The 27,848-nt window shown below is 42.6% G+C and overlaps 1 protein-coding gene across 1 annotated transcript in view; it reads right to left on the bottom strand.

Annotated features, from left to right (window-relative positions):
• The window catches only part of SGCD (sarcoglycan delta), a gene marked incomplete at both ends in the record, with an annotated part of 352,865 nt that extends 325,781 nt beyond the window's left edge, over nt 1-27,084 (bottom strand). Inside the window, one exon of the mRNA XM_084243828.1 lies at nt 26,896-27,084. Coding sequence (XP_084099954.1) covers nt 26,896-27,084 — 189 coding nt within the window. The remainder of the gene's footprint in view (nt 1-26,895) is intronic.
• Nucleotides 27,085-27,848: the final 764 nt, after the last annotated feature.

Here is a 27,848-nt window from a genome sequence, read left to right as displayed (position 1 = left end):
GCTGTCCCACCAGTTCAAAACCATATTTCAGGCTCAGGGGTAGAATGAATAACCTGGACACTGAGGATCCTGACACGTGCCGTGCACGCAGAGCCTGTCCTCCCTCCTCCGGCCCGCATACTTCTCTCTTTCCTCACCTCATTACCCTGGTTCCACATGGTACCATTTTCATCATAGTTGCCAACAATCTTAAAGAAGAAGAAAATGCCTGTGGGCTCTGCACCTCCTCCTCCAGCTCCTATTCAAATTCTTAGTCCTGTTCTCAGCCACGTAGCTGGTGAGAGGCATCTAGGGTGCTGGCGTGTGCTCTTCAGCTGGGCTGTGTGACATGGTGGGGCAGGTCTTTCCATGCCTGGGTATGGACTGTGGACTAGATAATAGAGTGGTAGCAATTGTAAGTGTCCTGATGTTTGGTTTGTTCACTGTGCTGATGCAGGAGAAGCAGCTCCTTCTTCAGAAATGGGCGAGGCACTAGTTCAGAGCAAAAACATGTTTTCTCCAGCTTACTCTCAAAATTCTTTCAGAAAAGCATTTAATAGGTAGAGAGAAACAGAGGAAGAAGAAGAGGAAGCGGAGGAAGGAGAATAAAGGAGGAAGGGGTAGACAGGAGGAGAGCAGGATGTGCAAGTGTGCACAGGTGTGAAGCAGGGAGAATGATGAGCGACTGAAATAAACTGTAAATAATTGGTAAGTTTTGGTCAAACATCTGCAGTTTTTCCATAAGTTTGGTTTTACACACACACACACACACACACACACACACACGACCAAACCGAGTATTTAGAGTGATGTTCTATAGCCAGTGGGTTCCATATTATTTAGGTTGTTTTACTTCAAACATGTCTCACACGTTAATTTAAAATCACCCTTCTCAGAGCTAAATGGCACCAGGAAGAGAGTCTGTGAGTTCTGACCTAAAATGGCTCTTATCACAGGGGGGAGCCTGGTATATGGCACCACTGGGAAGGCGAAGAAAGGACATTGCTTGTGTTATTTCTTCAAACAGGACACTTCTGCTTTAAGAAACAATCCAGAATTTTTTTGTGGTTTGTTTTGGCAAACATCAGAAACGGTCTCTCATTTTTATTTTTCCACCCATGAACAGGCCAAGTGCTGAAAAATAAAGGTCGTGGACAATTGGCTGGGTTTCTGCAGCTCTGGGAGGAGAATGCCTGAAAACTCATAGCTGCCAATGAAAAAAGCTATCGATAGTTTGCCACCAAGTCAAGCTGATGGGCAGTCATGACCCCAAAAGTCACTCTGCATTGTCGGGCCGCTGGCCATTGCCATGTTCTCCTCAGCCCCAAGGGTCCCCAAATGCTGGTTCTTGTCAACAAACTGTGGGTGGGCTTGTCCACAGACATCATCTGGGGTGCGGCTTCTGGGTAAGGAAGGCCCATCGGTTCAAAACCATAGTTCAGGCTCAGGGGTAGAATGAATAACCTGGATACTGAGGATCCTGACACGCGCCGTGCACGCAGAGCCTGTCCTCCCTCCTCAGGCCCGCATCCTTCTCTCTTTCCTCACTTCATTACTCTGGTTCCACATGGTACCATTTATATCATAGTTGCCAAGAATCTTAAAGAAGAAGAAAACGCCTGTGGGCTCTGCACCTCCTCCTCCAGCTCCTATTCAAATTCTTAGTCCTGTTCTCAGCCACATAGCTGGCGAGAGACATCCAGGGTGCTGGCGTGTGCTCTTCAGCTGTGCTGTGTGATGTGGTGGGGCAGGTCTTTCCATGCCCACCTCCACACTGATGCCCTGGACATCACACAAACCCAAAGGAAACACCTGGGAAAGGCAGATAGCTCAGGGCCAGAGTTCACATGAATCCCCTCTTTCTCTCACTCATTCTCTTATTTAAATGGCTTGGAGATTTCTGAGGCTAGGAGTTAGCATTCCAGTTACAGCTGCTCTCCAGTCTCTTTTGGGGTGGAACTCTGTGACTTTTTTTTAATATTCATTTTTATTTATTTATACATAGAAGAACTGGGGCGTAGCCAGAGGTCCAGGGGGTGAGAGGATTCACCAGAGACAGAGCGGGGAACAGAACAGGCAGACTGACTGAAATACACTGCTAAGGGGAGCAGTGGGCGAGACTGGAGAGGTCTACTGTGCCATGGGGGTAGCTCCCTGACCAGATCAAACTGAGGCCACAGAGGCAATAGCATGATAGTGCTGAGACTTAACCCCTGCACCACCAGGAGGCCCCGACTCTGTGACTCCTAAGCATGATTATTACAGTTCATGTCATGCGGATTTGGGGGCATTTAAGGAAGTTTTTTCTAGATTCAGGCCCAATTTCTTCTGGATAATAAATGCCTTCAGAGAGATGGGAAGAATCCTGGTGATTTTCCAAATGAATATGTGTAATAGGCTCTTGTTATATTAATTCTTAAATGGAGTGATTTCCCCCCCAACTATAGACTAGCCTTGGGCAGTCTTAATGTTTTTAAGTGATTAAAGGTAACACTTACCAAATCAATAGAAGAGACACTAAAGAGGGAACATTAAAATTAAAATTAGCATTGACTGAGGACAGATATAAAAATAATATGAGATCATGATTTTTATTTAAAAGTACGGCAAAATTATTGGAGGTTAAAGAAAAAGACACGAGAAATTGGAAAGGTAATTGGATTGGCAAGTGTCCTCACTTACAGATGTACAGTAGGAGAAATTATACTCTTGTGCAAATTATCTAAAAGACATGAATACTAACCCAAACATAAAGAAAAGCTACTCCAATGTCTGAACAGTTAAATTATGATTGACTGTTAACTGTGCATTTAAACATCAAATACCTTTAATGATTAAGAATCATTCTTCCGTCCCTCTGGGATGGTACAAAACATGATGCAAATCACATTTTATAAAATGTCATCTTCATTAGGGTATCTCAGCTAAAAACACAAGAGCACACGATGACAATCTAGAAAGACCTAAGAGGAAGAGGAGAGGGAAATACAAATCCCCTCCGTTTGCAGCTCTATAAATTTGAAAGTAATGCATTTAGAATGAACAAAATATATTTTAACAACCATGGGCAGTAAACTAAAAATATTCAATATCTTGACCAAATGCTGAATACTGTTTTATAAACTTCAAATAATTAAATGAGAGGAGGCCAAGTTAGGTCCCATTGAGGTAACTAGCTCAAAGCCCTATCTTCCTCAAAGTGTGCATTTTTTTCTGGGGAAATCATTAGTGCTTCCTTCAAGGAATTTGTGTATTGCTTGACATATCTACACTATTAACAAAAAAATACACAAAAATAGTCTATAAGTCAATATCACCTATGATGATATACACTGTAATTTCTGAGCAGGGCAAAGGAAGAGGTGGTGCTCCCTAAGAACAATTGAAGACAACTTCTTGAAGGAAGTAAGTCAATGACTTCTACTGGCTCTAAAGAACCGAAGGGAGTTGAGAAAATGTAGGTGAGGATAATAGTGGATGCTACCCCATTGCTGACGTCCTCAGACCATCTCCTCACACTACATGGCATTATCTGTCCAAAGGTGCAAAATGTAGATGGTGCAATTCAAATAACAGATGGACATGTCATAAAGATACTATAAAACATGCCCATTTGGGCCTCCCTGGTGGCACAAGGGATTAAGATGCAACCTATGAAGCTACCCACAGCCATTGGAGCACAAGTTCAATCCCCAGCCAGGGAGACACCCACATGGCACAGCAGATCTCTCCTGTCTTGCCTGCTGCTCCCCTCAGCAGTGTACTTGTTCTGTACTTGTTCTTGTTCTCAGCAGTGTGCCTGTTCTGTTCCCTACTCTGTCTCTCTGTCTCTGGTGAATCCACTCAACCCCCGCACCTCTGGTCTATACCCCAGTTCTTGTATGCATAAATAAATAAATCTTTAAAAAAATAAAAATAAAATAAAACAATGCCCATTATTCCATACCTTTTGGACATTATCCACTGACACATCTCTTACACTGTACCAGGTTCATTAGTGTCACTCTTTTCCATTATAATTTCACACAATCAGCTTCATTAATTTTAAAGGAAGCCAGGAAAGAACACAAGTTCATGGCCATCAACACAATGAAAAATGTTTAGCTCTGCCTCAACTGTTGTGACACCCTGATTTACATTATTAATACTCATTGCTTTGTTCTCTGATTTTTTATTTACTTATGCACACAAGAACTGAGATGCAGGCCAGAGGTGTGGGGGGATGAGAGGATTCACCAGAGACAGAGTGGGGAACAGGCACATCTACTGAAATACACTGCTGAGGGGAGCAGAGGGTAAGACATGAGAGGTCTGCTGCACCATGTGGGTAGCTCCCTGGACAGGGATCTAACTCATGCTTCCGAGGCTTGTGATAGTTTGATAGTGCTCAGATTGTAACCCCTGTACCACCAGGGAGACCTCTGTTCTCTAATTAGGGGGATTAAGAAAAATGTAGAACTTTTTTTTTTTTTTTAAATGATGGCACAGACACTAATAGGGGCTTGGAACTGTAGTTGTCAGTGGCTATGGGAAAGTTGATTATCAACACAAGAAAGGCAGGTTAGCATAGTGGACACTTCCGGTGCTTTTGTGAGATATAAGTCTCAGGTTTGAAGACATGGAGGTCCACCAAGGGGGCACATTCAAAGGGCAGCAGACACATTGCCCCAGGGAGACAGGGAACACCTCTTGGAGAAGGTGAAAAGCCATCTGAAGGTGGCTTTTCTTGTCATCCAAGTTAGGCAGAGGAATTTCGTCTTTATACAGTAAGACTCTGGCTTAACATCATCAGGAGGGTCTTGGTGAAAACAATTTTGAGTGGAATGAGGTAGAATGGAGCCAGGTTCTTGAAAACGTGGTTTTGTTCAAAGTTGGTCCAAACCATTTTTTTTTTTTTCAATAAATCTTACAACCAAATGACATGAATGAAACCTCATCATTTGAGCATCTGCTGGATCACTGGCAGTCATGAACTGGAGACCATTTTAAAGAGTGGAGTGATACATAAAAGCAAAATTTGGTGTTTTGAAGGTGATAAATTGCCTACTTTCAAACAGAAACCCTGATTCAGAGCATCCAGGTCTGACACCTCAGGCTTTCCCATGTATTTTTCACTCCCTGCCACTGTCACAAGAGGAATGAAATGTATTCCTACATCATTCCTAAATCTATTTGTCTTAGCACAAAGTAATTTTAAAGATAATCTTAATTAAGATAATATCTTAAAAACTGTTTAATCCCTCATTTTCAATATAAAAAAAATGATTCCTAAAGCTAAACATCTTCCAGAGTAGGTAAAAAAAAAAAAAATATGGTTTTGCATGATACAAACACCAGAGGGCTGTCTTTTTGAGATGCTGTCAATCCTACTAAAATCATCTGTAGACTTGGTGACATAGGCATTGTTCTCTACAGTTAGCAGAAAGGTATGAAAATTAATTGAGCCTATTTGTAGTTGCAGGTTTCCTAAATAAGGGAAAAAACATACTCAGGCATCAGGGTAGGGTAAAAATAGAAAGCTAAGCTGGTAACTGAATGTCATAAAAGAAAAAAAAAATCATTGTTTTTCTCTTCCCCAGTATATGAATCATCCCCTTGCTGGTGTGCAAGTGGGTAAAAAAAATACACAGACTCCTATGATAGACACCAATTATTTTTTTTAAGATTTATTTATGCATACAAGAACTGGGGTGCAGACCAGAGGTGTGGGGGGGTGAGAGGATTCATCAGAGACAGAGTGGGGAACAGAACAGGAAGACTGAAATACACTGCTGAGGGGAGCAGAGGGCGAGTCAGGAGAGGTCTGTCATGCCATGTGGGTATCTCCCTGGCCAGGGATCGAACTGGTACTTCAGTGGCTGCGGATAGCTTTATAGGTTGTGTCTTAACCCCTTGAGCCACCAGGGAGGCCCAACACCAATTATTTTTAAGTGCATAGTGCTGTGCTGTGCTGTCTGTTAACATTCCACTTTCTTGTTGCTCTTCTTCTCTTGGTTCACAAAGCCTCTCCATGTCCTTTTCTGTTTTCTATTAATGCCACGCGATGATCCTTCTTCAACAACTCCATAAAATAAGTACCACACACCCATTGCTCATGACACTTCCTCTTGGGATGTGTGTTTCATTCTGTGGGTTCCTACTGAAAATCCCATGCAGGTGACAAAAGGGTTCTCATGTTAACATTTACTGTAAACTTATTTTCAGATATCAAAACATCATAAGAAATGAATAAAAAGCATAAGTCATTCATCAGGTACCCACATGCAAAGACTAGTTACAGTAAACTAAACTGCTCTTAAGCAACTACAATGACCTCAGCTGTCCAAGCCTCAGTTTCCTCATCTGTTAACTTGCAATAACAATGTCTTGTTCTGAAACCTCTAGTGAGGGTAAGATGTAGTTTTTAGGTATGTCTGGTACACAGGGACATCTCCTCCCTCTTCTTTAGCGATGTGCACCCTTCGTGAGTGTAGAGGGCAGGACTGGACACAGAGCAGGTTTTCTGATCCAGCAGACCGGGTAAAGGAGAAGTCAGAGTCCTCAGTGGTTTTGCAGGTCTTTTATTTAGATTTACCAGGCATATGGCAGGCAGGGGTACAGGGGGGCCGGGAGGCTGGCAGTCCTCCCAGCCCCCAGCAAATCCTCACTCTATCTGGGCTCTCTGGCGTTCTCTCTGCTTCTCTTCTTCTCTCAGCTTCCGTTCGTTCTTGGCTTCTGCTGGTGTCCCCGTGATGCCGCCCTTATAAACTCGGTCCCTCAGCCCAGGTGTACCCACTTCAGGAGCCCGCCATCAGGCATGCATTCAGGACCACAGGGTTCCCTCCTCTATCCTAATGCGGGAGGGCAGAAAAGCCTGGCACTTTTACCTTACCCTACAGTGAGACAGTCACCCTCAATGCCACACTCCGCATCCCATGAGTGCTCCTGCTAACACCCCAATTCCCTGCTACCTGGAATTGCCAATCAGGTGTCTCCTGCTACTGCCCTGTGTCTCCTGATCCTGTGTCAATTCAATTATTATTTTCCCAAGGTCACAGTGTAGAGACTGCAATCTTAAGCTTCGATGCTGATTTTTGGAGAGTGACTGACTTTTAAGGAAGGTGCCCTCTGAGAATGCCCGACTTAAGCCATGAAATGCTGAATTATTACCAATTTAAAGCAGAAAATAATTTAACCAAGTTAGACAACCTGTAATAGTTCCTGTGATGGGGGCCATTAGGACCATTTTGGTGCTGTTTGGGCCAAACTAATGACTATGAAGAGAAGGCACCTGGAAACAAGTGGCCTGATTCAGCATTTCTATTTCCATGTGGAATTCCTCTGCTGTGTCTTCCTATGTTGACCTTTTCTTCCACATCAATCTATTCTAATTATTTTTTTTAATCTCTAAAGGTGATCAAACATATTTTCATATGCTAACTGTCCAGAGTTAGCAGAGCAGAAAAACTAATGTTGGGAATATAAAATGCACCCTCCCTCTTCTTTATTGATGACTATCAAATGCCTATAAAGGCTAATTGAGTAAACACACAAGTGGTGTGGAGTGGGGTTAGCAATAGGGAGTGGTGAGGACTGTGGTAAAATGCAAAGTATATGTAGCGCCTCCCAAAGTGTTTTTCATATCAACAAAAACAAAAATTGCTAATACCCTGAAGGCCCAATAACATTCTCTGCTAGTGACTTTGGCCAATTGCCTGTCCATAGTTCCCCATTCTTTTGGGCAAACCTGTCATTGCCCAAAAGAGCAAGTATAACTTACAGAACTTTAAGGGGATAGGTTTTTTTCCTTCTATTTTTGATGATATTCCTATACTTTATTCATTCATATTCCCACCAACTTCCAAAAGGTTTTCGCTGAACTTATAACAAAAGCAGAATGTGCAAATCCGTTAAAATAAAGATGAATGATACAGCAAACCATGCAGATCCAGTACCATTTTCATGTAAAAAGTAACAAAATTTGTTATACCATATCCTCATCTTAGTCTTAGGGTAGATTTCATGCAGATCTACCAGTGGGTTCTCTTGACTCTTAATGCAAAAACCCCAATATCCTCATCAACTGCTATAACTTCAGTGGCATGAGGAGATAAATATCACAAATCCACATCTCTAGGGAGTATCAACTATGTTCACAGTGAATTCAAAGGTCTGGGGTGGGTAAAGAAAGCCCAAATTAATAACTCTTTTCCCCAAGGGCAATCCTCTCTTACCTCTTTAATTAAATCAAAACCCTCTTGCATACACTTAAGAGCTTAGATTTGGAAGGAAGTTCAGAACCCCTGGTCTACCCTGCTGCCTTCAGACAGAGCAAGTGTTCAGTACCCTTTAAAGAATCACGCCACAGAGCCCCTGAGAGAATAAGCATTGACTGTAATCAACAAAGCAGCCTGTCTTCCAGCTTTCTGGAATATTTTCCCTGGAAGACTCATTTCCCATATACGATAAAAGAATAGAGTTAAATGCTAAAGCACTGAGAATAGACTAAAGATGCCAAAGATAACGACAAGCACCCCCAGTTTCTGGAAGGTCAGTCAGGTCTGGATGGAGTCTTAGTGTTTCCCAGGAAGCGCCCCACATTAAAAAAAAAAAAGTTGCATGTTCCCAGCACTATGAACAATGGGTGCCACACAAGGGTACAAAATCTGCAGTGCTTGTGAAGGTCAAACTTAGCTAAGTTGTGCCATTTGTCCCTGGCACAGTACAAATGCTGTGGGGCCCATGTGGCACTGCCAGAAACTAGCTGACCACAGCAGCCACTGCCGCCAGGGTGACTGACCACAGCCTCGCCTCCCCCAAAGCCCTGCCATGTTGTGGGTAAAAGGGGGATCACCCAGGAGGCTGAGCAGGGTAGCCCCTGGCTGGTCCCTTCCACTTCGGGAGCACAGAAAGTCTAAATGTCCCTTTTCAAAGACCTATAATTAAGCAACGTTCTGCCTGTTCAGAAACACCACAAAATGACATGATTGTTTCCACGTTAGAATTAGCAAATCATTAGATGGAAGCTTTTAAATGTACCTCAATACCCTTCATGCTTACTTGACTTTTTAGAACAATCTCTCGTTGGCTTTTGAACTACACTTTCTTCCCCTCACTCTTCAACCTCCACTTTCTGGTTTAGAACAAATGTTCTTTTAAGGTGTTTTTCCTTTTTTTTTTTTTTTAAACATTCTTCAGTACTCATTTTATTCCAATCAAAGTGAAGGCAAAAATGGTTTTACAGCTGCTCCACCGGGGTACACATACTTTTGCACACATTTCCATCTTCTTGCCTCTCCCTCACCCTCTCTCCACTTCTGCCTTTTCTTTTGTCCTGTGGGCATAATCTGTTCTGGCATTTTTAAAAAAGATTTATTTATTTATGCATATAAGAACTGGGGTGCAAGCCACAGGTGCAGGGGAGTGAGAGGATTCACTCGACATAGTGGGGAGCAGAACAGGCAGATCCACTGAAATACACTGCTGAGGGGAGCAGCAGGTGAGGCAGGGGAGGTCTGCTGCACCATATGGGTTGGTGCCTGGCTGGGGCTCTAACTCGTGCTGCAGTGGCTGGCTACCGCCCGACAGCACTGTCTTTAATACCTGCACCACCAGGGAGGCCCTAATCTGGCATTTTGGATACCACACTTTAGAGTAACATATCAAATCTTTTTTTTTTTTTTTTTAACTCGCTTACTTGAATTTTATTTTATAATTTACAGAAAATGTTTGGAAATCTTTTCTATGTTAATTGTTCCAAAGCTTACCCAGCAGTCATTTCATATCACAACCCCCTCACTTGGGGGTTCTAAATTTGTCATTTTCACTTGGCTGGAGCAACAGCAAAGCATGTTTTCAGAGGCTTGGAACCCATGAGAAAGCATTTGATTTTTCTCTTACAAGGTAAACAGCTTCTCCAACGATAATGTTTTTGAGTCTCACTTTTGCTCCAACAATGTCTAGGTGGCCCGTGGTTTTGGTTTTTAATTTTATCTTTTTAAAGATTTTTTTAAAAAATATTTTTTTAAATTTTGTATAGAAGATCTGGAGTAGGCCAGAGGTGAAAGATGTGAGATGATTCACCAGACACAGAGTGGGGAGCAGAACAGGCGTATTGACTGAAACATACCACTGAGGGGAGCAGCGGGCAAGACAGGAGAGGTCTATTGCACCATGTGGGTCAGCAACCTGGCCTGGGATCCAACTCAGGCCATCAGGGTGATAGCACTGAGACTTAATTCCAAGGCCACCAAGGATGCCTGACCCATGGTTTTAGGCTTTGCTCTGAGAAGAATCCTTCCATCCTATGGGCTTCTGTTTGTAAACCTTTTCTGTTTTCACACTGGAAACATATTTTGCCTGGGTGTCTAAGTGTGATTGCCTTTTCATTAATTTGTATCTGACTCTCAGTGAACTCTGCAATATGTGCAGTTGCAGAAAATATTCTTCAATGAGCTCTTAGACATGTCAGTACCAGCTCCAGCCTCTTCTTGAGGAGTTTCTATCATTCTTAGGAATTTCTAGAACATAATTCTTTACCCACTATCATAATCATCTCATTTTCTTTTGTTTTACCACTTTTTTTCCTTATTCATTTTTGGAAAACACTTTACTTACTAAATTTACTTTTTCTATATATGAATTATTTGCTGATTTTCAAGTCAGCTTTCATTCTTTCACTGTCTTTTGGGTTCCCATGTCCTCCCCTGGGTTCTGAGCCCCCTTGTCTATACCTGACCTGTCCTGATGGATTTCCATTCTTTGTCTTGGAGAAATCCCAGTGACTTCTCCCCATTCCAGCACCATGACCCCTCAGTTTACTAAATTTTTCTTCTCATTTGGAAAGTAAATCCTTTTTAGCAGGGCATGCTTTCTGCAAGTCTTCAGGATGACATCCTTGTTCCGAGCTGTGTAGTTTTCCAATTGGCACTGTGTTGTCTCTACAATGGAAGAAAAGATCAACCCATGGCCTCCCTGGTAGCAGAAGAGTTAAGTCTCAGTGCTACCACCACCATGGCCTGAGTTCGATCCTGGCCACAGAGCTACCCACATGGCACAGCAGACCTCTTCTGTCTTGCCTGCTCCTCCCCTTAGCAGTGTATCTTAGTAAACCCACCTGTTCTGCTCCCCATTCTGTCTCTAGTGAATCCCCTCAGTCCCCAAACCTCTGGCCTACACCCCGGTTTTTATACACATAAATAAATAAGTCTTTAAAAAGAAAAAGATCAACCCAGGTATGAGGCTGATCTCAGGTGCACTCTGTCCTGTGGGTCCAGACTGACCTTCTTACATCTGCATCTTAAAGTTCTCTGCAGATGCTGGGAAAGCACTTGCATTCCATGCTCTGAACAGACAAAATCCTTAAAGAAAAACGTCTTCCAGGCCGCATGACTACTCACATTTCCTGAAGCATTTCCTGCTTGCAGAGCTTCACATGGAGGACCTGCAACTCCCAGGATACCGAGTGCTGAAGTTCTTCCTATTTTTGGCTCAGCTGTTATGGAGCATTGCAGCATCTCACTAGTTTGGTGTGTGTATGTGTGTGTGCATATATGGGTGTCTGTATATATATATGTGCCTATGCACATATATGTACATATACACATGTACATGCATGGGTCTATATGTGTACACTTGTAAACACAAGTGTGTATATATTATTGCATGTGCTTGCATTTGCACACATGTGAGCTTGCATTTGCACACATGTGAGCACACAGACACACATGTGAGCACACATGTACATCTTGTGTGCACACATTCATATGTGTATACATGAATGTGTGCATGGGTGCACTGTGTGTGTTTACACATGTGCATTTTGCATATATGCATTTGTGCATGTGTGCAGGGGTGAGTGTATTAAAGAGCTGATTGACTCAAAAACATCACCCACAAAGAAGAGGAAATGTTCCTCTTCCCCATTGCTAACCACTTTGCATTCGACGTTCAGGCCACAGACATGGGTCCAAAGGAAAAGCATGTCCTAAGGAACCTCTGGTGAAGGAGAAATGCTCTATTTCTCATTGATTTTACATGATCTAGAATCATGCCCTTTAATGCAGTTTGAAAACCCTGAAGATGGTTAAGAATTGCTCCAAGAGTTTAGCAAAAGATTGCTCGTCATTCCTACCTTTTGTTCATCAAAGAAATTTACCTTCTCAGCTTTATCTTAGACATTTCAGTAGATAATTAAGAGGCTAAGTAAGATGCATTTTTAAGCCAAATGTTCCCATTTTCCCTTATCTTCCCATTCTATACATTGGGTTCTTGAAAGATAAAATACACATGCCACATAACTTGGTCAGAATGCCTTTGCACTTGGACATTTTATCTGTCCAGTGCCACATTTTATCTGGTACTGTGACTGCCAAAGAGGGTGGAGAGTGTGCCCAAGATCCCCTGGCTTGTGACAAAGCCTGAAAGTAGGCCAAGTGTCCTGACCGTAATAATGATGAGGCTCTACATGGGTTCTTCAGGGAACATGGTAATGATAGCTACTTAGAAAAAGCTACCAAGTCCGCATGTCCTCCTGCTCTGCCAGTCCTGAGGGAAAAGGAGGGACCCTCATTACTCATGAAGCACTGGTCTGTCTGAAAACAGCCTGTTCCCCTTTCTATTCCCACACAGGCAGAGAAACTGCCTTCATACATAGGAAAATGACCTTCCTATAGTACCAGAAAGGTACTGAACCTCTTTGGATCCTTTGAAAGACATGCGATTTCTCCTTTTTCAGCAGCTATGGATCACTGCAGCCTAGAGACAGACCAAGGTTTTACAATTCATGACACCTCCAGTTTTCCTTCTACCTGTAAGTCATGAACAGTCCCCACAGCCAAATGTGCAGTGCCACATTCTTTTTGAATATTCCACGGATTTTATTATGCATTTGAAAAAAAAGGAGCCCTGGAGCTAATAATGACATAGGCACTGAAAACATGTTCCTTTTGAATTGGTTCTAGAATACTGGTTGTTAATGAACCTTGGAGAAAAACAGCAAAGAACTGCACTCTTCAGATGCAAAATTCACATTGCCTGACCATCTTAAAGCAAAAGTCACTCTAAAGTCAAGAATTTCCCCAGGCTTCTGTTGTCACAATCCACTGAAAGGCAGTATGTTCAGCTCCATGAAATGTACCTTGATAGCCTTACCAACACCCCATTATTTCATGCGAGAGGACCCTTCTTTTCTTTTTTCCTTCACACTCCCAGCCCAGACCACAGGCACCAGCTACCAGGCATAGGAATTGTAACCTATGAAGGAGCTGATGGTCATCAACCCTCCCCTGGTCACAGTTACTAGTCCAGAGATGGACATGTGACTCCAATCAGGTCAGTGAGACAGGTGGACACTTCTGCTGATGCTCCTAGGAAAGATGTTTCTAGGTCTTCTGAAAAAGCAGCAATGCAACACTCACCCCCAAAAGTGAGAAAAAGGGGAAATTTCACCAACCACAGTTTATATGCAAGTCATCTCAGGGAACTGATGAGAAGACCAATAACAAAGTTTAATTGCTGATCAAATGAGGAGGCATGTTTTATAGATTTAAATTTAGGATGAAAGATGGTTTTCTCCAGACCTCCACAAAAAGGAAAGCTTCTGAAGAAAAAAAAAATCTGGCTCAGCACACGGAAAAGTTATCATTCTTCTCAGGAAGAGAATTCATGGAAATATCAGGAGATTTTAAAAATAATAGCTATGCATTTTGACATGTAGCTGATCAATGTAATTTGAACTGTCATTCAAATAGACTAAAAAAGCCTAGGTAACATTATGAGAAGTGTGGGTTTAGGAGAACATCTCAAAATCGTATTATTATTTTGGCCTCCATCAAAACAAAAGCAATGCTATTCTCGTATACATTCTTCATTGCATTTTCAAAACATGAAACATGGGTGGCAGAGGTAATAGTTGACTTCCAAGATAAAAGTCATAAATCAAAGAAAAGAGCAATACCTTTAGAATTATACAAATTTATTTAGCATTATCAGGGACTGCTAGAAATGAAGATACTCTAAAACCCAATGTGTAGGGGTCAACAGAGAAAATGTTACTATTTTCTAGGAATAACTATGCATGCAATTAAGTGAATTACCTATGCTTGTATAAATTTTATAAACACATCACAGATCTGGATTTTTTACTAATTATGCTTTAATTTAGTTGCAAAAAGTAAACCATATGAGCTTTTATGAGAAACCCCTGCTCACTCACTGAAAGGAAAGAGGTACAATCATAGTTTTTTGGAACCATCTGGAGAAATAAACAATTTAGGAAAGCTGCAAAAACAGAAATTACAGCCAATTATCCACGACATAAAGCCATATTTTGAGGTTATGCTGTCCCTCATTTTCTCAAGAGTACCCCTTAATTAAATGCAAATAATCAGAAATGACAATTAATAGATTGCTATAATTCCCTGATTAAACACTGAAACCCATTTACAATACTTTAAAGTTGCTGTGGACTCTGAGAAAAATCAACCGGAGTGAATATTCATAAAATTATCTCCAGTGTGTTTGATATTGCAAAGTTTTCCATGATGGAGCCATTTCAGAGGCTACTCATGAGGTTAGCACCCATCATGCCATGACTATGATTTCTAGGGCATTTTGACAATTCATCTTTAGTGACATGTAGGGATACAGCTTTGAATAGACCAGCTACAGGTACAGGGCTTGCAAGGAAGCAGGACATGTACACCACCAAATGGAAGCACAGGAACAGATTCTGAAAAGTCAGAGGACATCTCCTGAATGACACAGTGATTGGGGCAATCATCATTTCACTTTGACGTTGATGGCACAGAGCAGCAGGGATCTGAGTACCTGTGTATTGTTTCTACATTGTCTTTTCCCTAGAGCCTCTTCCTGCAGATTACCTGAATAGCAAGTTCTCCTCACCATTACACAAAGACTACCTATGCCATTCCTTTTCCTCAACAGGACATCAGAATTTGCCTCCCCCAGTATCACATCTTCCCCAAATCTGTTCACACAGGAACTTTGCACTTGCCTATCCCTCTGCCTGAAATCTTCTCCAGTTCTTTAGATGGCTGTCTCAATTCCATTTTTTGGCTTCCACTAAAATGCAATTCTCCAGAGAGGCTGGAGGAGTGACTTGTGTTAAAAGCAAGCCATGACCATTCGTGCATTGTCATGTTTCTTTATTCCCTTCAGAAGATCTTTGCCAACCAATAATTATTTTTCTTAGTTAGTGGTTTGCTTCTTTGGGGGCTGTTTCATCCCTGTTATAATGGAATCAGCAACAATATACTCACATAAAATACTACAGTGACTGAGTCTTATTACAGCCACCTCCTGTTAAATATGCTTTTAAGGCTCTAGTAGTCATTCCTTTAAAAGTGAGCTGATGGCTCTCTGCTGAATTTTAGTAACTGAATCTTCTGCTTTTTGTAAGGTAACCATCCACGTGTTGAAGTTGATGATAATGATAGAAAGCATCTAGTGGGGGCCTGCCAGGCTCTTTCTGCCGCTCTAATTTTCATCACAACTCTGGAGAACAGGTATTAGGAACGCCATGACTGCAAAGGAGTAAAACCAGACTCTAATAGTGAAGCCACTTTTCCAGCACCATCAGGCTGAACATCTGCAGAGCTGTAGTGTGACCCAGGCTGGTCTTCTCTGAAGACCCTATAACCCTACTTCCCTCTGCCACTCCAGGTTTTTTACATCAGGAGTTGAAACTCCTGGACAAAGCCACTCTGGACGATAAGAGTAGGCTGGAAAATGAGCTCAGGAGCTGGGCACTCTGGGCTAACAGGATCTGCTCCCATGTAACTAAGTCTGCTGGTTGTAAGGCCTCTTCACCTTTCTAAGACCAACAAGTGAGTTGTCCAATATGAGTGAAGACAATCAAAAAAGTGCATTAGAAAACACAAAAGAACAGAAAATATTTCAATAAACTGTTTGGGAGGCATTGTATCAGCTGAGAATAGTATTATCCTAATGTGTGGTTATTAGGAAGCTTCTAGAAAATGAATGCATCTCAGGGATACTGTAGACCATCCACTTTCCTCAAGCACCTGCAGTTGATTCATTGACCCATCCCAAGAATGCTGTCAGTAGAGGAATGGGGGGCCCTGAGGAAGAGGGACAGTGGCCTTTCTGCCTACAGTGTATCTCAGGAGATGGTAGTAAGGAGTTCTGGATTAAGAGTGGCTTCCTATCTGAGCTCTGTCACTGCATCCCAGGATGAGTGACTCGGTTTCACCTCTATGCCTCCATTTCGTGTCTGGGAAACTGCAACTCAGGTTTTAATTAGAGTATCTGAAACTGCTTATGTGAGTAATACAGCATTTCTTAAGTGGCAACGTGCACTCTATGGCATGAAGCTGGAGTAAACCAGTGAGTGGCCAGGAAACTCCAGGGATCATTTTTCTTTATCTCTGGGTTTTAAGGACAGGGTTGGTGTTTTTGTGTTTGTTTGTTTGTTTGTTTTTTATCTTCTTGTGTAGATTTTCAAGAGAAAGGAGCCATGTTACTTAACACTGCAGATTACAGTTTTATATACCAATTGTCAACATTGCCTGTCATTAGACAGCCCAAGTCTGATGGCCAGGTAAGGGACACAAATGTGCTCCGTCTTTACCCTATATCCCAGGCACCCTAGCTCAGTGACTTTCCTGAGTCTTTAAAACACAAATGCTGCCAAGTTATTTGCTATTTTCATTGCTCATTTTCATTTTTTCTAACACTGGGGGGTTTGGCTCTAGTGCCTCTTATCATGAGACCTTAAGCAGATCAGACTTAAAGTGAATCTCAGCTGCCCTTCAATCAAAGGGGAAAATTAAATTATTCCTCCCATGCCTCTCCATGGGGATCTCTGCAGAGAATCACATAATGCAGCAGATGTGAATAGGCTTGCTGAGGTGCTTAGGTTTCAACTGACCCCACTAACTACCCACTACTCATCTTTAACAAAAACACACAGCATCTGTTGCTAGCAAATCAGGTGTTAAGAGATGTTAAGAAGGTCTCCTTTTAATAAAGTCAGCTGACAATTAAAGACTAAACATTTTACCTGGCATAGTTTTACCTACACAAGCCTTCCAATTAGAAGGCTTCACCATGAATAGAATGGTTATGTACCTGCTGAGAAGTTGTTTCCTGTTCTTTAACTCCATATTAATAAAGCAACAAGTAGTCAGACGATGGATGTGTGGCTGATGAAGGCAGAATCATTAATTCATAAAGCCACCGCACCAAGCTTCTTTTAACACAGTTTCCGGCTATGCAGTTAATATGATGCCTTCACTAGGATGAAACAACTTGGGTCATGGAGGCTGAAATTGCACTGAGCTAGTTTTTAAAGTCTGTGCCATGCTGACCTCATTGCCACTGAACACTATGAAAGGCAAGATACGGCTGGCGATGACACATTTATTTTATTTTTGGACAGTTTTTGACCATTTCTAGAGAAAGTTATCGATAAAAACATCAAGTTAGTCACACCGGGTGTCCTGGACTAGGACTCCTGAGCTAAAGAGGTTGGCAGGCTCCTGTCCTTCAGCTGCTTCCTCCACAAAGGAAGATGACAGCATCCCTCACAGGTCATTCTCAGGAAAGGGGGAGAGAACTCAGGTAGGTGCTGAGCATTTGCTCAGTACAGGTGTGGGGTCTGCAGGCTGACAGCCATGGACACGCGGCCAAGCATTGTGCCTGTACTTGTCCTGTGACTGTCCCATCACCATAGAACAAGTGACTGTAAAACAACAATTTATTCTCTCCCACTCTGGAAGCCAGATGTGAAATACAGGTGTCAACAGAGCCACATTCCTGGAGGCTCAAAGGGCAAATCTGCTCTTGGCCTCTTGCCTGTTCTGCAGACTGTGGGTTTGCTGGAGGCCAGCTCTCTCCAATCTCTGCCTCTGCAGACACACTGCCTGCTCCACTCCTGTGCATGTCCAGCTGCCTGAGTCTAAGAAGGACACTAGATTTTCTGGATTTAGGGCCACCCACCCAGACAACCCAGGATAAACTTATCCCAAGAGCCTTAACTTAGATGAGAACAAGTGAGCAATGACTCTGGTTCCAGGGACTAAATCGAGGACCCATATTTTTTATTTGTGGGGAGGGAGTGCTGTTCAACCCATATGTGCTCCCATCCCAAATGCTCTTCTGGAATCTTGCAACCCCATACCCCAGGCAGAGGTGGAGTCTGTGGCCCTCTCCTGGAATCTAGGCTGCCTTCCCATCAAGGTAAAGCAGAAGTGATGCTACATGGCTTCTGAGTCAAGGCCATGGCAATCTCAAGCACTCCCACTTGGTTTGTTTGTTTGTGTTTTTATTTATTTATTTTAAATTGAGGGTGTATGCTTTATTTTTTTTTTAAGATTTATTTTTTTATACATATGAGAACTGGGGTACAGGTCAGTGGTGCAGGGTGGGACAGTGAGAGGATTCACCGGAGACAGAGTGGGAGCAGAACAGGCAGACTGACTGAAATACATTTGAACTCCATATTAGAAAGTGCCATTCTAGACAATCATTTACAGCACATGTTGTCCCATCTCCCAGCCTGGCATCCTCACTACCGTCTCTCAGACAACCCATCTGACCTGAATTCTCCTCATACTACTGTTTCTCTCTGCAGTCTGAACAGCTGCCCAAGGGCTGATCTTCATGTTCTTGGTGGTCACATGCCCCTTGGCCCTGGAATCATTTCCTGCGGTGCTGAGCACCCTCATAAGGCTTAACAGACAGCCCTGACTGCTGCATGGCTGCAGCTTCCCATCTGAGAGCTGTCCTGAGTTTACAGCCCCGTGACCGAAAGACCTAAGAATTTGATGTGTGAGCAGCTATGTGTGATGTAGAGAGAAATATTTCCAGGGAGATTTTCTGACAGTCTTTATTTTTCTCAATTCTAGGTGCCACAAAAGTGAATTTTTGAGTGCATGAAAACTGTAATATGTGACAAAGGTCACACGTATTATCCAAATAACAGGATAAAGTTGCACAGTAATTTGTTTATAATTGAACTTAAGTTTCTCATCTCGACCTCTCGAGTGTCTATAATTTGCCGCCTGATAGACTTTACCAGTGTCAGCCCCTGCTTCTCACACTTTCTTTCTCTGTGGAGGCTGGAGCTTTCAATTCTAGAACCCAGCTGAATTTACACACTCCCAGCCTACAATCACATAGCTGTCTGCCTTAAATACCATATGAAGTGCTTTCTCCATCCTTGAAGACTTAATTTAAGAAGTTCTCTAGATTTAACCAATTTCTTTCTTACTTCTTTAAAATATTTGTCCTATGTTAAAATTACACATATGTATTTTGTTTTCAAATAAATGATGAACTATCAAGATGTGTGATCTTCTTTATTATCATCTGGAGGTTTACACAAAGTATAATGTCCTCTGCCACCCATATAGCGTGCTTCAGAAATACCCCAATTATGGTCAATATTTGTGTACTTTTGTAGCATTCCTTTTGTATGTAGCACTTTTCAGCCATTACATTATCCTGGATGATTTGCATTTCTGCAAAGCCATACCACACAGTAAGCATCAAACCAAACTGAACATTGCAGAGTCCCCATCCAGGACTGCCCATGGAACAGAATGAATTCTTGTTTTTCATGTTCCCCTTAAGAAATGCATGTTTTGGAAATTTGTTGATGAATCTGAACTAATGGCTGAAAAGTGATCAGCAGAATCAAAGCCCTGAGTGATGGACATACCATGTTCTCCAGGTGGAAAGTCCTTCCAGTGTCCACCTGCAGCTGGCATCGACACGTAATTAACGGAGTTAAGTGTAAAGTATAACTAAAGCCAAGAATATAATTTTCTGTCATTTGCTAAGCAAGTCTGATTATTAACTGGGATGATATCTCTTGCTTCCTTTTCACATACCATGATTATTCTTCTCATGTAATTAACATGTACCAGGTAGTTGATTGATACGCTGGAGGGAGTGTCTGTATTAACAATACCTTTTGGTAATCAAATGCAAACACTCATCTCATTTATGATCTGTCTACCTCAATAAATCAACTAATACTTCATCTTAAGAGCCATAAAAAGCTCTATTAACCCATCTTTACATATTTTAATTAGAAGTGACTGCCTATTCATAACTTTCCCCCATTCCATTATTCAATAAATGTTCTAAGTATCTGATATGTGCTCAGGAAAGAGCTGAAATCTGAGGTACTACATGGAATCCTTTCAGTTTACTATCTCGAGCTCAAGGCCTTGCTGGGAAATAGGGAAATAAGTCAACGCAGGGCACAAGGCGCCTGCCCGGCTGCAAGATAGCAGGCTCAGCAACACATAGAAGAGCAATTGTCTGCTTAACCTGGAGACTTCAGAGAATAGATCAGAAAAGCTTAAAAGGAGCCATGTTTATAGAAGAAGAAATGGTAATGCCATTTTTGCCTTTATTCTCACTCCTCTGGGGGAAGTGAGGCCCTGACTCAGCTGTTGCAAGAACAAGACCTTGGGAGCCTGAGGCCATGGCTGACATGGGGTCCACACTAGGTCTGTGGGAATGCATGGACACTGCCATGGCTGCACAAAGTCTATTGGGCCATGTGGTGCCCTTGCCAGGATTTCACCTGGTTAACAAGAGGTGGAGAAGTCGAGGTGGAAGCTGCAGGGGAAAGGTTAAGGGCAGACGCATGTTGAAGTTTTGAGAAAACAGAACGTCTGAGTCAGCAGCACAGCATGGCTAAGAGGGAACCTGGCCAGCAAATGGGAGTGAGTGTTCCGGGGCAAGATTAATGCCTGTGATCCAGGAGCCCCGGGGTCTGGGTTGGGGGGAGGGCATTCCCAGAGTGCCCTTGGTCCCTGACAATGCTCTCAGACCCTGTGGGAGGTCCACCCATACTCCTATGCTCCCATGGGATCCCTCTCCCTGCCTGCGCCTACCACATCCTCATGCCCCTCTACTCGAATTTGACCGAGTCCCAGTTCCTTGAGCCTTCCCTAAACATATGGCATGCCAGCGTCCTGAATTATGGACACATTGGCCATTCTCTCCAGCACTCGCTGATTTTCAATGTGCCCACTTTACAAGTATTGGAATGCCTTCCTCTGACCCTCGGTGGATCTTTATCTTATTTAGGGTAAATAAATCATGTTTTAGACACTGCACTGAACAAATTCAATTTGTCTTCATGAAAAATAGTGCCTGAAAGATGGGCAGCAGAGCGTGTTGATAAACAGTAGGCACTGGAGCTGGGCTCCGGTCACCCCGTGCAACTTCACAGCTCAGTGACCTTGTGACCTTGGGTCCTTGGGTGAGGGACTGCATTTCTCCAAACCTCTGCTTCCCCGCCCGTGAAGTGTGTGCCCACCTCCTGGGGTGCTCATGGGGATTGTACAGGAAAATTCTATTTAAATTCCATATCTGTTTAAAATTAGAGGAAATTCATTTGTAATCACAAATATAGTGGTTTGAATTTTGTAATTTGAAAGAAAAGAAACCAAAGAGAGGAGCTTTTATTTTCATAGTTAAAGATAGCTCTAATTTATGAAGGACCCCCCCATATACCTGGTAACCGTGAACTTGACCCATATTTCTTGTATGTGGTCTGCACCACGGTGATTAGTGAGTCTCCTTCTCTCTCTCTCTCTCTCTCTCTCTCTCTCTCTCTCTCTCACAGAGCTGATTGTTCTAGGCAATGGGTAGGGTTACCAAGATGATAAGAACATGGGCCTCCCCTGGTGGCATAGGCGGTTGAGCCCAGCACTGTGAAGCTGTCCACAGCCTCTGCAGCACCAGTTCGATCCCAGACGGTTGGCGAGGGCCCCACATGGTGCGGCAGACCTCTCCTTGCTCGCCCACTGCTCCCCTCAGCAGTGTATTTCAGTCAGTCGCCTGTTCTGCTCCCTGCTCTGTCTCTGGTGAATGCTCTCACACCCCCCACACCTCTGGTCTGTACCCCAGTTTTTGTATGCATAAGTAAATAAATCTTTAAAAAAAAAGATGATGAGAACATAATCCCTGCTCCAGAGCAGCTCCCGAGGGTAGTGGGGTGCTGAGCTGTCTGGCAACCCTGCTCTCCACTTTGCTTCCATCATCTATGCAATGAGCATGTGTGATGGGGTGACACTTAGGCATCCCATTTCATCCAGCAAAGACTGATTTCACACTCATTGGGGTCAGAGATCACGCCACCTATTGATAATTCCCAAGCCTTTGAAGATTTGCTACTTGATTACCACTTGAGCTAAACGACAGTGAGGGTGATCGATACTGCAGCAGTTCTGGAGGTCTTTGAGGGCAGGGTATTTGGATCAGGCTGCTGGAATGTGTGCCGGCAGAAATGGCAGCCTCCACAGAGTGAGATTCCACAAAGTCCAGGCAAACCCCTAAAAAAAACCCCTCAGTGCTCAAACAGGGAGATGCCACTCTGACTCGAAGTAGCTCAATGTGTTCATCTCTACAGTGTGACCTAGAAGGTGATGAAGCTCCTGGTCCCCTAAGCCCCCAGGGCCCTGAATCTCACTTGAGGGCATTTGCACTACCCTGCAATATATCACTTTGGCTGGGAGACCAGGCTCCAGATCTCAGACTGCTGGGATACACATGTGTACCCTGATACTTCATAGCTGTGTAACTTACAAATCCAGTCACAGAGCCTCTCCCTCCTTGCAGAACTGGCATCATCATAGAACCTACCTGCATCAGGTTAAGGTACAAGATACTAAATAATTCCAATAGCATCATTAGCCTGGTACAACATGAGCCTACAATAATTTATAGCAATGATGGCAAACACACAACACTTTGTTGGTGCCAAGCTCCATGCTAAGTACTTTATATCCATCACCTTATTTATGCCTTACAACAATACTATGAAGTAGGCATTGCTATTACTCCTAAGAAATGGCAGCACAGAAAGATTTAGAAATTTGCCAAAGGTCAACCAGTACATGATGGAAACTGGATTAGTAGCTAGAACATCTGTCTCCAGAATCTGAGCCCTTAACTGCTACACTGCCATGTAGGGACTCATGACTTTCCGTTGCCAACCTGAATCTTCTAAAGACCAGAAGCTGTTCTATATGCAAAACATGAACTAACTCACGAGTGCTTGTATTGACCCATGGCACATATATTTATTAAGGGTCTATGCAATGCTTATATTAGCACAGGGATGAAGCAGGAGGCAGACAGTGGATGACAGCCACAGTGCCAAGAGATATGTGAGAAGGATTCAAGTGCAGTGCCACCAGGGGGTTGTTCAAAGTGAACCTCCACTGGGTAGCTCCCATGGCGGGAAATCTGTGACAGATGATGTAGGGTGGGCAACAAAGATGATGAACCACTTGCCACCTGCAGAGTTCTGGTGAGGAGCCCAGACCAGTGGAGGAAGGAGGGGGAGCAAGTCCAAGATTTGGTGAGGTCTGGGCTCTGAACCCAAATAGCAGCTCCTGTACTTACTAGCTGTGTGTTTTTCATTCTGTCATTCAACTTTTCTGAGCCTTGAGTATGCTATGACTAACATAGAGATTGTCATACTTAATTTATAGAGTTGTTCTGAAAATTAAATCAGAGCTATTTTTGATGTCTAGAGCAGAACACTTAATAAATATTCATTCTCTTGCACAGTGTGTAAGAAAGGGGGATAGGAGGAATTAATGGTGCTAATAGTGCAGGAAAATCACAGAATACACTGTGTTGGCAAAATTGAGGAGAAAAGTATAAACTTGCCCTCTTGCCTAGTAATGAATACCAGAACATTCTGCTAAGAGTAAAGGAGAGAAAAATCATTTTTCTTCTGGTTTCCATCTAGGCCACAGAAAGCTGAGTTGGTTGGTTATCCACATGGCCATAATGGAGGGCTCTTCCAAGGCACATCCTTGAAGATGGTGTCGAAGGGCAAGTATGACGACTCCTGGATATTTGATCTTTGCTGACTTGCCAAGTCCTCAGAAACACTTTCAGATGACATCATCCTCTTGGTTCCCAATTACTTGGAGGGTCTGATTATAGTGTGAGCTTCCCCGAATTCCAAATGATGGAACGATCCAGGTGTACACAATAATCACTCTTTTCTATTGACAACATTTCCAAATGCTTAACTGTTATCTCTCATCTCCCACTGTGTCTTCCTCCTGCAGTCTCAATACTGGCTAGTCCCTCCTCCTTTTTCAAGATCTCCACTGTCAGGAAATTATTATTTGTAAAATAGAATTATAATTCCAGAAGAATATGTTTTATACTGTGATTGATAGAAATATGCTTTTAACTTGCAAGGAAAGACCAATTTTCTGACACTTCAGCTCTATTTGCCCAAATACATTACTGTTATAAAGTACCAATTATGGCTATTAATGGCTTTATTCTCACCTCAGCAAGTACTTGGTTTGGTGAAGCTTTAAGAACTCTCAGCATTGGCAATCAATTTAGTTAACTACAGGAAATAGCCAATTTCATATAGATTATTACCTTAGTGTCATACTGCTCCCCAAGCTCACATGCAAACAGAGTGTCTTGTCACTCAATGTGCTGCATTTACATATATCTTTCACCACAAACCTTGCCAGAAGAAATACACTGCATAAGACATGTTTGGTTTATAGTTGCTTGTTGATTTTGATTTTTACTTTATTATAATTAGGTTATTTCCTGTTCCCTTATTTAGGTTTTCTAAATTCTTGCTATGAGAGAGACCATCCAGTATTTTTGTTTTTCTTTCTGGCTTATTTCGCTGAGCATGATACTTTCCAGCTCCATCCATGTTGCAGAGACACACTACAGCGGGGAAGGCAGGAGTAGGATCAAAATAAGGGGGGGGGTGGGGATTTTATGGGGACTATAACCAAGATGGAAATGCATACATTGTGCAAAAATGAAAAATGATGTAAAAATGTATAAAATAAAAAAATAAAAAAGATATGGATAATACAATACTTATCAAGGTTTGAATTCATAGTGAACCACTCTGACCCACAAATCTTTCAATTTCTATAAATTAACCTTATGCCACACTAGGTAAAATTTTTAAAAAATAGTGCAGATAAGGAATTCAGGGTTTACATAAGTTCCAAAAGGAAAGTAATTAATACAATCTTGCTTCTGGGCTCCCCCATCTAACTTGAGTATGTTGCACCATGATGTCTTCTAGTTCCTCAACTCCTATATCTTACCAGTAGTCATTATGTGTTAATTATGTTTGAATCTTTATTCTTGATTCTACAGTACAAACTTCAGTCTTCTCCAATTTAATATTGTAATGCAGAGTATTTCTATGTTATGAGTTTGTAAAATACAAAATAAAAATATCACATACACATCTATCCACAGATGACAACTGTGGACATTTGCACTTTGGCTCAAATGGGTCAGCACACACTTTTGAGCCCAGTGCACTGAGTCGCTCTGGCTATTCTATTTCATGTTCAGCCAAACAGCACATCCTACCACGTCTTTCTCTCCTGCTTAACATACTTCTCTGAATCAAGAAAGTCAGTCTACATTCAAAAAATATTTACTGAGTCAGATTCAGAAACAGAGGCTTAGATGCTCCAAGACTCTAGAACCTATCACTTTAGACTCTGGCCATTCCATGGCAATGGACCTGAATATCTTCCAAACATCATCTGGCACTACACAGAACTTTGCTGAACATTGGAAAGAATATGACCTATTCATCTCAAGGAATAAATGTACAAGATTTAGGGAATGTTTGACAAGACTGTGTCCTTGCTTGAAGCAGCACCTCTAACTCTGAGTCCTAATTAAGTCAAGTACCGGAACCCCAAGCGACAAAGGCACAGAGAAAAAAGGCAGCCCCACTCCTCTCAGTGCACCTAAGAAACACACACACAATTATCTGGAGTGATAAGTATAATAACAGACACAGAAATTGAGCTACAGGACCATCAAAGGAGTGGGGGCTGGTTTACCAGGCAGAGGAGGAGAAAAACATCCCCAGGAGAAGAAATGGTTGGCGCACACCAGCAAAGCAGTAAATGGAGTGTACTCAGGATAAAGTACACTATATCATTCAGGAAAGGCAAATGTCCTCTATCAAACTTGGAATTTTCACCTAAAAATCCTTACTGTTAATTGGTTACAGTCCTATTTCTTTATCAAACAAGATTTTGGTTTTTTGCCCATCTAACTACTTGCTTTTGACATCAGAGCAAGAAAGGATCCTCTGCCCAGGGCACTCTGATAACAGTCACCAGGGATTAAATTAATGCTCACTTAACTTAGGGGTTAAATTACTTATATTGCCAGTATAGAGCAGAATCCATGGAGCAAAATCTCAGAATAACTCCAAAAGTCATCTTGCCACACTTTTCTTGAGAATTTCAGCATGTGAAACGTTCAACTGTATCATAACCCAAAGCACAAATAGCAAGGATTTTGACAAAGAAGCAAGTGCTCAAATTCTTAAAAATGCAACATGGCTACCCACTCTCATTTCCATCCTACCCAGGCCACAGCCAAGAAGACTTCACTCTTACAAGTTGAGGCAACTCTGACTTTCAATGCCCCTGAGTAACTGGCTCCCACATGGGAAGAGCAGTGATGGGGAGATACTCCCCAAAGCTGAATTTTACTGAGATTCTTCAACACTCAACCTCCTCACACCTTTCATGGGCACAACTCAAATGGAGAAAACTTAAGATTATGAATGCATACCCTATTTCTTCCTGGAATATTCACTCAAAGTGCTTATAAACTACAAGATGCAGATGCACAGTGATCAGCATTGAGGAAAAGCATCCACGAGACCACCAAGGAGAAGTCTCTGTCCTGAACCAGCCTCTGAGAGCAGAGATGAGACAGACATTGAGCCATGTACATAAACTGAACGGAAATGCCTTTCTGCCAAAACATCAGGTTGTGGCACATTTTGAATCCTCTTTCCCGTGGCTTTCCTACATTCCTTTTGCCCTCTATTATCACTCCCCCAAGGACAGCCAAAGAAACCCGTGTGGCTTTACTTACAATTGTGAAGTTCATGACTTTGAGAATCCAGATGGTCATGGCCAAGTTCACCAGGATTAAAATCATCAGGAGCAGGACGAAGAAATACAGGCATCTTTTCCGCCAGCCGTAAATGCCCACTTTGTATACCTGTGGCCCCTCGGAGCTGGGCATGGTGCTCCGGTGGTGAGTGTACTGTTCCTGAGGCATCTGCAGCAAATGAGGTGAGAGAGACGTGCTCACATTAAACTACTGGGGGTGGGAGGATAAACAAAAAAGAAAGGGGAGAAAAGCAATGATGCAGAGATCTGACTGCTGCTGTCTGTACCCCTCCACCCTTCTGACAACTCTAAAAGCCCATCTTCTCTGGGCAGAAGTGGCTCCTCTGGACTTGTTTTAGCCACTTCATTTAATGGGATGTTTGAGACATCCCATCCACACACATCAGGGGAGGAAAGGACCCCTGGGGATCCTAGTTCCAAGGGACCCTTAGGATTCAAAATTCTTAGTGATGGAAACACTCAGAGACCCATCCAGGTGCTGGAGGGGGAAGGGGTGACTTTAGAATTTGTCTCAGAAAATAATGTAACTCCAGCTGTTCATCTTGGTGGTATAGTAATGCTATAGAGGCCATTTATGTGGGGAGAAATCAGCTCAACTATTCAGTGGCAACAGTAACAATTCTGATCATCCTTCTATTTCAGAGTGCAAATGAGACTTGATGGACATACAATGCACACACACCATTATTTAGGAGCTACTGGAGGGCAGAGAAGTTTCAAATACATAGAGGAGTTTAGGGTGCATTTGTAGAGATGGCCTACATCACTGCCATGCAACCACGTAAAGGGGTTCCTGAAGTCTGACAGGAGGAAGTGAGTGAGCAAGTGTGTACAGATGATCACAGCAGGAAGCTTATCAGCCAAACATAAGACAGTGGGCCCATCTGTTATTAATAATCCTGCACAGAAAGG

This window comes from Talpa europaea (assembly GCF_964194135.1).
Source record: "Talpa europaea genome assembly, chromosome: 9".
Lineage (NCBI taxonomy): Eukaryota > Metazoa > Chordata > Mammalia > Eulipotyphla > Talpidae > Talpa > Talpa europaea.
Note: the sequence above shows the minus strand (reverse complement) of the source record. Positions and strands in the feature narration are given on the sequence as shown.